At 44.0% G+C, this 15,103-nt stretch overlaps 1 protein-coding gene across 3 annotated transcripts in view; it reads right to left on the reverse strand.

Annotated features, from left to right (window-relative positions):
• Positions 1-6,461: 6,461 nt before the first annotated feature.
• The window catches only part of Snupn (snurportin 1), a 32,684-nt gene continuing 24,042 nt past the window's right edge, over positions 6,462-15,103 (reverse strand). For 2 of the 3 annotated variants that reach the window (XM_052188271.1, XM_052188272.1), the window contains 4 exons: positions 13,775-13,872; positions 11,105-11,182; positions 8,656-8,736; positions 6,462-7,016 (listed from right to left, as the gene is read on the reverse strand). In XM_052188271.1, the coding sequence (XP_052044231.1) occupies positions 6,705-7,016; positions 8,656-8,736; positions 11,105-11,182; positions 13,775-13,872 (569 nt within the window). In that variant the 3' untranslated portion in view covers positions 6,462-6,704. The remainder of the gene's footprint in view (positions 7,017-8,655; positions 8,737-11,104; positions 11,183-13,774; positions 13,873-15,103) is intronic. The other variant, XM_052188273.1, reaches the window with a different exon arrangement.

The raw sequence follows: 15,103 nt of genomic DNA on the forward strand, positions 1-15,103 counted from the left end.
CTCAGGTTGATTTTGACCTATTGAGTTACCAAGGGATTCCTGTAACTGGGACTCCAGCACGTGCCTGTCCAACACCTGTAGGACTTGAAAAGTTCCAACCTCACCTCTCATAAAAAAATAAGTTATGTATATATTCTTAACTCCATTTTGGCATCAGTGCAGTAGCAGCTTCGGGTTAACTCTGCTAACTTTGTGTGTGTGTGTGTGTGTGTGAGAGAGAGAGGGAGAGAGAGAGAGAGAGAGGGAGGGAGGGAGAGGCGGGGGGGGGGGGGCGCGGGTGTAGGGAGATTGAGAAAGGATCTCTGTGTACCCCTGGCTATGGAGACCAGGCTGGCCTTGAACTCACAGAGATCTGCCTCTTGAGTGATGGCATTAAAGGCATGTCCATCCTTCCTGGCCCCTCAGCTATGTTAGTCTGTCTTTTGCCACCAGTAAAATGAACTCTAGGTTGAACTCAGGAACCTACTCAGGAGTTGGCCTCAGAATTGAACCTGGAAGCCAGGCAGTGGTGGCGCACGCCTATAATCCCAGCACTCTGGGAGGCAGAGGCAGGTAGATTTCTGAGTTTGAGGCCAGCCTGGTCTACAGAGTGAGTTCCAGGACAGCCAGGGCTACACAGAGAAACTCTGTCTCGAAGAAAAAAAACAAAAAAAAACAAACAGAATTGAACCTGGAAGACAGTCTATAACAAGTCTATGTACAGGCCAGGCACTGCACTGTGCACTGGAGTTAAACTAAATATAAGATAATGAAAATAACGAAGACACCCAGGGACTCAAATGATGGATCAGTGGTTAAGAATACTGGCTGACCCTGAAGAGGTTCAATTCTAGTCCCCACATGGTAGCATAGAACCTTAGGAAACTCCAGTCCCAGAGGATCCATCACCCTCTTCTGGCCTCTGGAAGAGCATGTGATATATAGCCATACATCCAGGAAGAAAAACACCCATACATATTAAAAATAAAGATAAATGTTTTTTAAAATGCAAGACTCAAATAGTATGCATATGTAGCCAGCCATACTTTTTGGAGAACTTTATTGGGTTCTTATATCTACCACCCTTCTGCATCCTAGACCCTCCCAACCCCTCAACACTAGGTAGGAAAGAAAGAAGGTTAGAGGGAAAAGGGGGTGTAGACCGCTTTAGACTACTTCCTGTGGATTGGGAGCATCCAGTTCCTGGGGGCAGTGCCATCAGCATTGGCAGAGTATCCCAACCAGCCATCTAGCAATAGCAGCAACAGGAACCAGCAGCAGCTGACACAGGCCCTCCCAGGGCTCTCAAGTTTGTACATTCTCAAAAGTCCCTGTAATACCAAGCATAACTATCTGCAGCTGGCAAAAATCATGCCCCTACTAGAGCATGAGACAAATCATAGTTATGGCTGAAAACAGTCTGAAGTAGCCCTGTATCCCACACCTGGATTAAAACAAAAATATCATCTAACAACTAGATTTTTAAAGAAACCAAAATTCTCACTGCATGCACCACATGCTGCCAGAGCATCCATTTATAAGCTCATGTATACATAAAAAAGCTTTGGAAGGATAAACAAGAACGGTAACAACTTTCTCTTCAGAGGAAAACTGGAGTCTAGAAAGCAGAGCTGGCTGAAAAAAACTTTAATACATTCTGCTTAGTTTTTTACATTAATGTATACTTTATATACAGAAGAGGTGAAAATATAAGTATACAGCCACGTGTGTTCTTTATAAACTGAATAGTCATGAACTTGGAGTTGGCAAGGGTGACTCAGTGCCTACTGCTCTCCTGAAGACTCAGTTCTCAGCACCCATTCCAGGCAGCTCTCAACCATGGAGAACTCTAGCTCCAGGATACCCAACACCCTCCTCAGGCCTCTTTGGGTATCCATGCACACATATGCAGACATAAACAAACAAAAATAAATCTTAAGCTGGATAGTAGTAGCCCACACCTTTGATGCCAGCGCTTGGGAGGCAGGAGAACAGCCTGGTCTACAGAACAAGCTCCTGAACAGGCAGGGCTATACAGAAAAGCTCTGTCTCAAAGAGCAAACAAACTAAATAATACAATCTTAAAAAATTAGGTTGGGCGGTGGTGGACTCTCATCCTCCCACCAAAATAGAAGGGTAGGGAGGGAAGCCATGTATGCACCTCATTGGCAGAGTGCTTGTCTAGCATGCAGTGGCCCAGAGTTAGAGCCTGATTCCCAGCACTGCATGAAACCTTGTAGCAGAGTTCAGAAGTGGACATAGGAGTAATCAAACATTCACAGTCGAGGCCTGGCATAGTGGTATATGCCTTCAATCCCAGAAGAGGCGAGCATGAGTCCAGGCTGACTGCGAGGTCCTAATTTTCCTGTCTCTTCTTTCCAGTGCTGGGTGACAGGTATGCAGTCCACCATAGGCTTGCTCACACGCTCACATTTTTACTGATTTAGGAATTTCAAACCATGAACTCCAAGCACTCTTCCCAGTCCTCCCAAGACTGCTCCCCACTGTTCAGACACATACACAGACACACACACACACACACACACACGCACACACACACAGTCCAATCTGTGTTGCCCATATACTCACTGGAGGATTGGCCAGTTCCCAGTGGCCAGCTCCTTAAGGAAAACTGAGTCCTTCCCTACCCACAACCCCCACCAGAAGTGGAGAGCTACACTTCAGCATCCTTAGCACAATTTTTAAAAGTTCTCTTTGATAACTTTCTGGCTAGGATGTAACTTTTGGTGGTGGGGAGTAGGGGTTGTCACAGAAGCCTTTCATGTCCTTCTTTCTAGATTCTGAGTCTATAGTCATCAACTTGGCAAAAATAGCTTCCTTGCCCTTTATAGTCATCAGGAGCATGGACCATGGCCATCCACAAGGTCTGTGTCAGCAGATGCCACTGACCTCAGCTTGGTCTCCTGTGGCAGTACAGATCATAGACCTAGATCATTGACATGAACCCAGTTCTTTGCCACTGCACAGACCATGGCACTATCACAGCCCTTGGTGGCAGCACAGGCCATTCACATCAACATGGTTTCAGGCTGCAACACCGACTGCATGGCCTTCATTTGTTAACATATAGACCTCAGCTGCAGCAAGACCACGGACCCAGACACAATCCTCCATGGCAGCACAGACATCGCCATGGCCACTCACATCAATATCACAAGGCTCTCCTTTTAACCATATTCACAAGACTAAATTTATAGTACTTGTTCTTAAAATCTATGGCAAGTTCAACCACCCACAAAACCATAAGTAAGTGGCAAGTGGTTACATAATTCCCAAAGAAATATGGCTAGGAGACATACTATTATGTATGGCCAAAAAACCCAGTGCCTCAGTTAAAGATACTAGGAAATATTTATTTCAACAATAGCAAATTTTTCTTGTTGTCAAATTTAGTTAGTACATGATTTGACTTATACATGAATCTGTCTCCAGAGTAGGTGATTTGGGGAAGTAATCCTCACAAGTTCATTTTGGGTTTTACTTATTTAATTTTTGAGACAGTGTCTTACACGATAGCCCAGGTTGGCCTCAAAATCACAGCCATCCTCCTGTCTCATCTTCCTAACTTCTGGGATTATAAACATAAGCCACCGTACCCAAAGCCTGGGTTTATCTTGAAACCAGGCTTTGTCAAGTTCATTTCTAAACTAGGGGCTTTTACTAAACCAGGCCTTGCGTGACCCTGACATGTGGAGTCCCCAGATTGCTAAAGCTGGCTGCTAAAGGAAGGCTGAAGATCTGAAGACTATCCAACAAGTCAGGGCCTGGTGGCCACGCGTGCAATCCCAGGTACTTGGGAGGCTGAGAGTGGATTGAAAATCCAAGGCTTTGCTTGAGCTGAAAAGCAAGTCTAAGGCCAAGCTGAAGAACTAAACGTCTAATATCTCTACATATTCCTTGGCATAAGGAACACTATTATATTCATATTGCTTATGACCTTATACTGACTTATCCTGACCTTAATGCTAGGAAGACCTTCTGTAAGCAGATGCCTGTATTTGTAGCTAGTGGGCTCTATCACTGGGTGAGAATAAAAAGCAGGGTCTTTCCTTGTCTGGTCACAGCAGCTTATGCCCAAAAGAGTAGATACTTGAGGGAGTTCCACTGGATGCACTGCTCTGTGGAACCAGGCTCTGCTCACCCACTACTTCTGGCCAGACTTCTCTTCAGAGCTAATTAACTCCAAGGGCCATTGCATGTCACAAGACCTGCCCGGGATCCCTTTAAGTCTTTTCATAGGACACTATTTCTGTTGAAGGGAATGATGTCAGTTTGTCCAATAAGAGCAGTCCTAGTGTCGGTCACAAGTCACAGAAACTTATTCTAAGTACTGCCATTCCATTTTCAGACTCCATTTAATCATAAGAGAGACCAAATTCAAGGTCCCAGGCCCTAGGGCAGCTCGGGACTTCCTATAGCTAAACAGCTTCTGTTGTAAACAGTTTTCTGAGTCCAGACATCTCAGGGACAACTTGTAAGGAGACAGCTGTCTGAATGCAGCCATCTCAAGGACAGGTCTAGGCCTAGGAAGGAACACATATCCCACTTCTCCAAACATTTTCTTTTCTTTTTTAAAGATTTATTTATTTTATGTATGAGTGCTCTATCTGCATATACTCCTGCATATCAGAAGGCATCAGATCCCATTATAGATGGTTGCAAGTCACTACGTGGTTGCTGGGACTTCAACTGAGGACCTCTGGAAGTTAACTGCTCAGTCATCTCTCCAGGCCTCCAGATGTTTTCTTTTCTCTTTCTTTTTTTCTTTTTTCTTTCTTTCTTTCTCTTTCTCTCTTTCTTTCTTTTTTGGGTTTTTTTTTTTTTTTTTTTTGGTTTTTTTGAGACAGGGTTTCTCTGTGTAGCCCTGGCTGTCCTGGAACTCACTCTGTAGACCAGGCTGGCCTCAAACTCAGAAATCTGCCTGCCTCTGCCTCCCAAGTGCTGGGATCCACTGCCCAGCTCTCCAAATGTTTTCTTAATTGTCTGTTAACCAGTAAAGAATATAGAAATTGCTATTACCTAAAACAAGGTGCACAAGCTGTAAAAATATATAACCAATTATATATAACCAATTGTCTGTTGTACCCTGCTTTGTGCTGCTGACCTGCTCCTTTGTCTTCTTCTCACTCTGAGCTCTGGACCTAATGTTTAGGAGAATGAATTAAGGATCTTGAAGCCAGGTGCCCTGGATGTGGCCCAGCCTCCAACAAGCATCCCCTTGTTAATATTGTTCAAAAACAAGTGGATAGGCTGCAGCTCCCCCAAGCTTTGAGTTGCCATCCTTTGAAAGTGTTCGCTCTCCCTACAGGGGGCGTGACTCAGATCCTGAACCCAGAGTGCTCAGAAAAGAAAGCTTTCATTTTTAAGTTTCCTTTTGTGAAGCAAGTTTTCTCAGCTTCGACGATGAACTGAACACTAGGAATGTGGAAATCAGAGTGGGCTGCAGACTGAGGCCACCTTCGGTTCTGAAACAGACTTTTTTTTTGTTTGTTTTGTTTTTCGAGACAGGGTTTCTCTGTATAGTCCTGGCTGTCCTGGAACTCACTCTGTAGACCAGGCTGGCCTCAAACTCAGAAATCCACTTGCTTCTGCCTCCCAAGTGCTAGGATTTAAGGTGTGTACTACCAATGCCCAGCTGAAATACACTTTTTGAACAGAGTGAAAACTAACTGGTTAATTTTAAACACCATCTTCTACTTTCATAGCTGATGAAGAGCTTTGGTTCATAGATCTTGCCCTAGGGCTTTTCCTTAATCTCTCACTAAGACAAAATCTCTCTCTGCCTTCCAGCATCCTCTCCCTAACTCTCCACTCTATTTTATACCAGAGCTATGTTGAACCTACTTGATTCCAGACAAGTCCCAAGTGCTCTAGGGGACTGCTGCTACCTATCATGTAACTCTTTGAGGACCTGCTTTCTTCCTGGTTTGCAAAGTATCCTAGGTCCCACCCTAGGGCCTCAGCCCAGCTCTGTCCTCCTCTGGGAAATCTGCCTTTCCTTTGTCCTAAACTCTGGGTGCTTTGTGCACTACAGCAATCACTTCACCACGCTCTACAGTGTAGGGTTTATTTGATAGCACACCCCTCGAGGACTTGTCTGCCTCTCTAACCTACATCTCGGAGGCCTAGCACAAAGTTCGTCTCCTGATAGGGGCTCTAACATTTCATAAAGTAAATGAACCCCATTAGCATTTTATCTCTGGAAAGGTCTAAACAGTAGAAAAATCACACTTCTTTTCTCAGAAGAAGGAACATATTCAAATACCAAGAACTGCAGTTCCTGGTAAGACCGTTCAGAAAATGGCATTACCAATAGCAGCAACTGGAAACGCAGCAGAATGTCTGAGTGTTAAAGAGGGGGAGATGGGCCAGGATCTGAATAGTCACGCTATAGGCAGCCTAGGGAGTTGGGGAAGGTGGAGGAAATTTCTAAACCCGAATAACCACAAGCAACCTTTTTTTTAAGAATCACATATATTTACACTGTGGACCTAGGATATACTTAACACAGCAAGAGATATTCATATCTACCTGGATTCCAACTCCATCCAAAAGAGACCCACCCCCAACAGTCTTGAGCCAACATTCTAGACAGGGGGGCAACCTGTGTTTGGCAGCATGGGTTTGGAAAGTATGCTCTGAAATAAGGCCACTGATGGCTCTCATCAATGTCCTCTGCCCCAGTTTCTCATGAGCTGTCCAGTTTAGTTGTCCATGAGGCTCTCAGAGCTGTGGGGAGGACTCCTCAACTTGGGAGTAGACAGGTGCTCCAGCTCATAGTGCCCATTCTCAGAAGCCTTGTGTGTGAGTTTCTCCTTTGTGTCCTCCTGGCTCCTCTTGTGCTCGATAATCTGTTGGAGCTGGTGCCCAGCATATTCTGGCTTGGTGGTCAGTGGACCAGCTGGAACAGCTACACCTAGGATATCTGAAACCATGTAGGGGCGCAGCCAGCCCACCAAAGGAGTACTCCCAGGGCTATAGTGGGTCTGTTTATGGTAGAAGAGCAGTCCATCCACCTACAGGAGAGAAATCAGGAATCATAATGACTCTGGGCCGTATATTTCTAAGACAGCTATACAGAGGCAGCACTTATGGACCATTTATTTATTTGGTGGGTGGGAAGCAAGGTCTCTTTACTGTGTAGCTTATCTGCCCTGCCATGTAGACCAAGATGGCCTTAAAGTCACAGAGATCCACCAGCCTCTGCCTTCTGAGTGCTGAGGTTAAGGAGGTGCAACCATGCCCAGCCCACTTTTCCTTTTTTATTCTGAGTCACTGCCAGTGGAAAAAGACTTCTTGTATCTCACATACAGTTTCTTCAAATAAAGAAAGCACTAGGGCCAGAACTGGTGGTATTCATCCGTAATCCCAGGACCCTTGCAGGTGGAAGCAGGGAAGATCTCAAGATCAAGCAGACTGAGCTATATAGTGAAGCCTTATCCCACAGAAGAAAGGGTTGGGGAGAGAAGATCTACTGACAACACTCGCCCTGCTCTGTGATAGGATGCTTTCCTTGATTTCCTTTCTTACCCATGCAGAGGGACTCCAGAGAGAGATGGTGTTCTCACCATACAAAGTTCTAAGCACACCATAAAGACAAAAGTATGAAGCAGAAATTCAACCTGAGTCCATGACCTGTGTCCCCACGTTTTGGACACGTTCTACCTAAAGTCTTAGTAGCAAAGCTGAGTTCCTCATATGGGATGAAACCAAGAGCTATAGGTCTCCACCAGGGCGCCAGGCTGAGCACAGGGACAGTCCTTTTCAGAGGCCCTGCTTCCCAGGCTACTGCTGCTGCCTAACAAACCACCCCCACCCCCACCCCCCAGACTGTTTGGAGCCATATTCTGGGAAACTCAGTTTTTCTAAACGGGAAAACCTCCTACAGCCCCATACTTTCTCTTCTGTGATTCAGTGACTCACCCGTAAAAAGCACTTCTTGCCCCTGGGATGTAAGGGCTATAAATAAAGACAGTGTTCTTACCACCTTCTTAATTGACTCCCAGAAATGAAGCAACTGAGTCTTTGCTACTTCCTTATCCAGGAAGCTGTTATCCTTTACAAAATTAAACACACTTCAAGCAAAACCTTGACTGTGACTAGGCAGAATTTTAAAAGGGATGATGGGCAAAGAAACCTTTGCTTGTTAAGTCAAGAGAGAGGTTCTGAGCATGATAAAAGACTATCTCAGACTCAGGAGTTCCTGGGAACAGGAGATTCAGACATGACAAGTATGGGCAAAATAAAAGAGTCGGCCCTCCCACTGTGCCACGGACTAGTGAACACTGTTATCCCTGGAACCATGTGTGCTTCACCAAGAGACCCAGAGGTTCAGTCAGCCACACGTCTGACATCCAGCCATGGCAGCTGAACAGGAGCCTGAATCTTGGGCTTATAGCAAACAAGTCACATGATGACAATCTGGATAAAGGAAATCTTTGCGCTTCTCTAGGCCTCAGTTTTTCAGGGGATTCTGGGGACTGTGCAATTCTCTGACTTATTAGTAGAAGCAAAGTTGAGGCTCTGGAGGACGGCAGCTACATCATTTCCCTAAAATTAATCCTTAGTCCTGTTTTCATGCTAATTAAGACTGCATGTACCCAAGTCTCCTTGTATCCTACAATCATTCAGAGCAATAGACGATGGTTTCGTTACCTCAAAAGGAAAATCCATAGACAGCACCTTACACAGGCTCTCAGGGGTACACGGGAAATTCTTTAGTCCCACAAACTTAAACTGAAATATAAATTAGAACAAAGAGTTAGTACGTTTCAAGTGATACTGGTTCTAATGATTGAAAAGCTTATCAAGTAAGTTTTCCTTCTCAGCACTCAGGAAACTAAGGCAGGGAAACAACGGAGTTTTACATTTCAAGGTCAACCTAAGCTATCAACCCTATATTTTAAAAAAAGAGGTAGGGAATAAAAAATTCTTGGACCCCACTTCTAGGACTCAGAAAAGCCCCAAAGTATATGTTTCCCAAAGTCCCAGTTACTATTCACAGAGATCTAGGCAAGACTGATTTACTACCAAGCCTCAGGCCAGCCTGTGCTACACAGTGAGACCCTGTCTCCAAGAGGTGGTTGTATAACAGTTTCCTCAAGATTGAAACATTCCATTCACCCTGAAGGGAAGTCCAGAAGGACAAACAACTCAAAATAACTTCAGGAAGTTCCTGGGGTTGACCAGATTCACTTAAAACCTGCCCTGTGAAAGTAAACCCTAAAACTCAACCCACTCAGAACAAAGCTGCAAAGGCAGCCTTGAGTCCAGTCAGCTGCCTGGAAGAAACAGAAACCATCCCAGCTGCCTGGAACCAGTTTAGACCAGGGTCACTTGGAAAGGACATTCTCCAACCTGTAGGGCTACTCATGTATACTCAGATTTCCCAGCTCTTGTGAACTGTCTCCCATGCTGGGGTGGGCTTTGGTGATACAGTTGTCTTCGGGTCATTTCTTCTATACAACCCCTCACCTATAGTCTTCTAAGTAACCTCAACAGAGCCACCGCATCACCATGTTGGATGTTGGTGATAGCTTATTTTGATCTGCCATGGGTTCCCTATCTGGGGTGATTAGATGGGTACAGTGTCTTCCCAAGAAAAGTTTTGTCACATGATATAGATACAGCTCAGTGCTAAGCAAGCATGACGCTCTAGGCCCAATTACTACTACTGCTGCTGCTACTACTACTACTACTACTACTACACACACACACACACACACACACACACACACACACACGGATAAAGCTGTGAGGAGCTGCATGCATATATGTTTCTTATAGTAACTCTTGATATTACTTTTAGAGATGGGATCTCATGCTATTACTATGCTGTCCAGGCTAATGCCAATCTTGAGCTCCCACTTCCTCAGCCTCCAGCGTGCTATGATTACAAGTATATATTACCTCTCCTAGCTTATTAGTGCCATTTGCAAATTAAAAAATAGCAAGTGAGGCTATTATCCTAATAATTACATTATGATTTTTAATGGTGCTAGGGATTAAACCTAGGACTTTACACATGCTAAACAAGTTCTGTACACTGAGTCACACCTCTAGTCCTTACACTACTAATTATTAAACCCACAAACAAAATTCAAATCTGGATAACTATTGAACTCATTGTCTTACTATTATACCATTATAATATGCTGCTTCAAAAGATAAACTCATCAGTCAAGAGTAGTGGCTCTGGGGCTGGAGAGATGGTTCAGTGGTTAAGAGTACTGGCTATTCTTCCAGAGGACCTGGCATCTGTTCCTAGTATCCACGGGGTGGTTCCCAACCAGTTTGAGGAGATCTGATTCTTTCTTCTGGTCTCTGTGGGCACCAGGCACTCAAGTGGTAAAGACATACAGGCAGGCAAAACACCTTTACACATAAAATTATAAAATAATAATATAAAATACAGGCATGGTGGTGCACACCTTAAGTTCCAGCACTCAGGAGTCAGTAGCAGGCAGATATCTGTGAGTTTGAGGCTGGCCTGGTCTACAGAGTGAATTCCAAGATAGCCAGAAATACATACAGAAACATTTATAGAACATTTTACATACAAACCTGATAACCTAAATTAGATTTTTAGATTTCACACTGTTTTAGAAAGAAAGAGAGAGAGAGGAGAGGGGAAGAGAGAGGAAAAGAAAAGAAGGAAGGAAGAGAAGAAGGAAGAAAAGGGGGCTAGAGAAATGACTCTGTGGTTAAGAACACTGATAGTTCTTTCAGTCAGAGCAGAGGTCCTGAGTTCAATTCCCAGCAACCACATGGTGGCTCACAACCATCTGTAATGGGATCTGATGCCCTCTTCTGGTGTGTCTGAAGAAAGCTAAGGTATACTCACACACATAAAATTAATAAATAAATCTTTAAAAAGAAAGAAAGAATAAAAGAGAGAGAAAGGAGAAGAGGAGAAGAGAGAAGACGAGAGGAGAGGAATTGTGGCTCTGCAATCCCTATACTTGGGAAGCTGAGGTAGGAAGATCAGGAATTCAGGGCGTAGCTACATAGCCAGGTACAAATCAGCTTGGGCCACAAGAAACCTCAACTCAAAATCAATCAATCACAACACAAAAGAACTCTGTAATTCTACCAACAGCCTTACAGGATTAATCTTGGTTTTCTCTCCAAGTCCTTCTTCTTCTGGTAACTTTGAATGCATCCAGTAGAATCGGAAATCAGTCTGCCACAGAAAAGATAAAATGTTCATTTCAAACTTATATTCTCATTCTAATACCATTGATTTATAAAGACCTAAGTCCTGCTGTTGCTATCTCCATTTCCATTTACAACCATAGTTTATCAAGTCTTTCAAGATTTTAAAGGCTAAAAATGTTTGCCATACAAACTTGATAACATAAATTAGATTTTTAGATTTCACACTTGGAAGACAAGAACTTTCACCTAAAAGATATCCTTTGGCCTCGATTCAAACACATCACACACACACACACACACAAACACACACACACACACACTAAGGATAAATAAAATTCTAAAATATATTTTCATTGTTTATATCATACACCACATTATACTACATAAAAATATTTTCATACAAGTATATGTTATAAAGATATTTTTCTTTTAAAACTCAGCAAAGCCGCCAGGCATAGAGGCTCAAACCTAAGTCCCAGCATTGGAGGTCATCCTAGACTACAGAGTGAAATCAGCCTACTCTACATGGTCTTTCTCTATGCAGCCCTGGCTGTTCTGGAACTCGTTTGGCAGACCAGGCAGGTCTTAAATTTAGTGGTCTGCCTGTCTCTGTCTCCCATGTTGCTGGGATTAAAGTCATGTGCTGCCACTGTCTTTATAAACAAACAAACAAACAAACAAATAGGTGGATGGTGGTGTCACAGGACTTTAGTCCCAGCACTCAGGAGGCAGAGGCAGGTGAGTATCCGTCAGTTTTAGGCCACCCTCTAGGAACTCTATCATCATTATCACTATCTTACGTGCGGGAGGACGCTTAAAATCAGAACAGTCAAGTCCCTTGCCTGGCGAACAAAGCAAACACCGTACAACCCGGAGCTCCTGCACTGCAAAGCACGTTATACCGACTCCCTGGTTTCATTGAATATGGCTATTAGAAACACTACACAGCTGAATCTTTTCCTAAGAACTGATTCTCTAAATTATTCATGTGTACCCTTCTATAGCTATGAGACACTCCGTGTTCTTTTACTTGGCTTCTGGAAATCTGAAACAATAAAATTAGTTTTCTTTTCCTTTTCTTCTTTGTTTTTGTTGAGAGAGGGTTTCACATAGCTCAGGCTGGCCTCAGATGTGCTATATATCAGAGGACAACCTTGGACTTCTGATCCTCTCTAGAGCCTATAGGAATGGATCTGTTTGTGAAGCCAAGGACTGAGCCCCAGGCTCTGTGTACAGTAGGCAAGCATTCTCCAACTGAGCTGTATCCTCAGCCCTGCTTTGCTTTGCCCAGACAGGGAAGCTCTTCCATGAAGCTCAGGCTGGGCCTGAGATCCAGCACATTCCTCTAGCACCAGCCTGAAACAAAGCGGCTTGCTTCCATGGGCATAAGCTAACGCTGAACTGGTCTTTTCCTTAGAGTATAGCTATACATGCAATTTTAATTACGCAGTCTGTAAGTTGTGAATATATGTGGTGAATATCCTTTAACAAAACTAAATGAAACATACCAGGAACATTGACAAAAATCTATAATCCCATCCTCTGGGGAGATGGAGACATGAGGATGATGGTAGGTTTGAGGCTAGCCTGAAATACAGAGTGATTCCTTGTCTTAAAAACAGACAGACAGACAGAATCATCACTAGCTGGCATTTCCTGAAATCCACCCTAGGGTAATAGTTATAGAAAGAAGCAGTCTAATAGTCTATCCAGGCGTGGTGGTGCACACTTTTGATCCCAGCACTAAGGAGACATGCAGGTGCATCTCTAAGTTTCAGGCCAACCTAGACTACATAGTGAGACCTTGTCTCAAAAAAGGGCAAGGCAGAGCAGGGTGGGTTGGGAAGGGAAGGGAAGGGAAGGGGAAGGGGAAGGGGAAAGGGCAGAGGAAGGGGAAGGGAAAGGAAAGGGCAGGGGAAGGGGAAGGGAAGGGAAGGGAAGGAGTCAATCTGAGCTAGGAGTAGTGGTCCATGCCTGTTATGTCTTCCTAAAGCAAGCTTTGAGATTGGAGACTCTGTTTCATACCAAGAATCACCTGGCATTTCAGGGTCAGGATGTGGTGGGTGAAGGAGGGTATAGGAGTTTATTTAATGTCTGCATAAGATGGCACACTTCTTACCCTTCAATCATCCCTGCAACAATCCTCCCATTCTCTGGAGAGAAGTGGGGAGGAGTGGGGGCAGCCACAGCAGCTAACACCCCAGCCTGCACCTCTGCTGTTTCTTCTTCCTCAAGAACTGCCATATTAGCTGGGCAGTAGTGGCATATGTCTTTAATTCTAGCATCTGGGAGGTATGGGCAGGCAGATCTTTGAGTTCAAGGTCAGCCTGGTCTACAAATCGAGTTCTAGAATAGCCAGGGCTACACAGAGAAACCCTGTCTCAAAAACAAAACAAAACAAAAAACAACAACAAAAGAACTCTTATATTTCTCTAATTTATTTTTAAAATAAAGCTAATTCAAACACCGTGAAAGATGCAGGGAGCATTAGATAATGTTCTTGATTACCACATCCTGTACATACCAAGAAGTTGGTTACGTACCAAACCCACATGCTGAACCACCTTCCCGGGAGAAAAGAAGACAGGAAAGACATGAGGACATTATCAATCCTTACCTGACAGTCATAAAAAGGATGTCCCCGCCAGCACATCACATCCAAAACATAGTAGGTCTGATTCACCTCACTGTAAATGCAATCCAGAATGGTGTAGTCTACAGACACAAGGAAGAAAGTCCACATGGAACCCAGCCTCCAGCTAGGGCTCTCTCCTAATAGGCTCACAGTGAGCAGTCCTCGGGGCTATGGCAACTGTCAGTGGTGAGTGTGAGGGACTCATCAGGGACAGCCCTCTGCGCAGTCCCATGACGCTACCTGGCATAGTTTAAGGATGTCATAAGGTAAGATCATTTGAGAGATCAAGACAGCACTTTAGACAAATGGGATTCTAGACCAAGTTGGAACATTTCTTAATTTACTTTTAAAGAAGCTCTGATTTTAGTTTTTTTTGTTTTGTTTTGTTTTGTTTTTAAGACAAGCTGGCCTGGAATTCACTATGTACCTGAACTCCTGATCTTGCTTCTCTCTCCCAAGTGCTAAGATTATAAGCAGGCACCATCAAACCTGCTGTTTTATTGCTTTGTTTGAGACAAGACCTCACTTTGTAGCCCAGACTAGCCTCAATCTTAAGGCTATCCTACTGTGCCTGACTTTCAGAATGCTGGGATCACAAGCACCTGCTACCACTCTAGGCTATTTTTATTTTATGTATACATGAAAGTTTTTTTGCTCTGTTGTCCAAGCTGGCATTACCCTTCTGAGGGTGTGGCTTACAAGTACTTGTTACCTTCTTATTGTAAGTGCTGTGCAATGTAGGGATATCAAGGCTCACAATAAGAGTCAAGAGCTAAGTTATACAACATACACTATGAGCACTTCTAGCAAGAGAAAACCAGAATAAAGGAGGCAGGCTACAGTGCCACCTACCTTGGAATGCAAAGTCATCCTTAGCTACATGACCAACCTGACCCCTACATGAACCTCTGTCTCAAAAAAAGGAAAAAAAAGTTAGCCTTACTACTTAAGGAACACAGGAAAAATCTTTGATAAGCCTCAGCAGGTAGAGATAGAATAGGGTTTGGGGTTCAGCTTTACCAGTTCCACTCAAACCAACTAAGACTACATTATTTACTCCTTACAACCCTGGTCTGTTTATTGAGGCCGAGGTAGCTAAGGAAAGCAAAGGCGGAAGGAAGCAGTGTGGGAAGCCCCAGGAACAGCTCGCTGCACCATTACACTTGACATCATCTCAAGGACCTTTATGGAAAAGACTGCTTGTCATTTTGTAAGGCATGACGAGCTTTCAAAGATGTACTGCCCAGTGGGACTCAAAGGGCTACATTTGGCATGCAACTAAGGAGACTTGACTTTGAAGAGAGACTTCTT

This window comes from Apodemus sylvaticus, chromosome 7 (assembly GCF_947179515.1).
Source record: "Apodemus sylvaticus chromosome 7, mApoSyl1.1, whole genome shotgun sequence".
Taxonomy (NCBI): Eukaryota; Metazoa; Chordata; class Mammalia; order Rodentia; family Muridae; genus Apodemus; species Apodemus sylvaticus.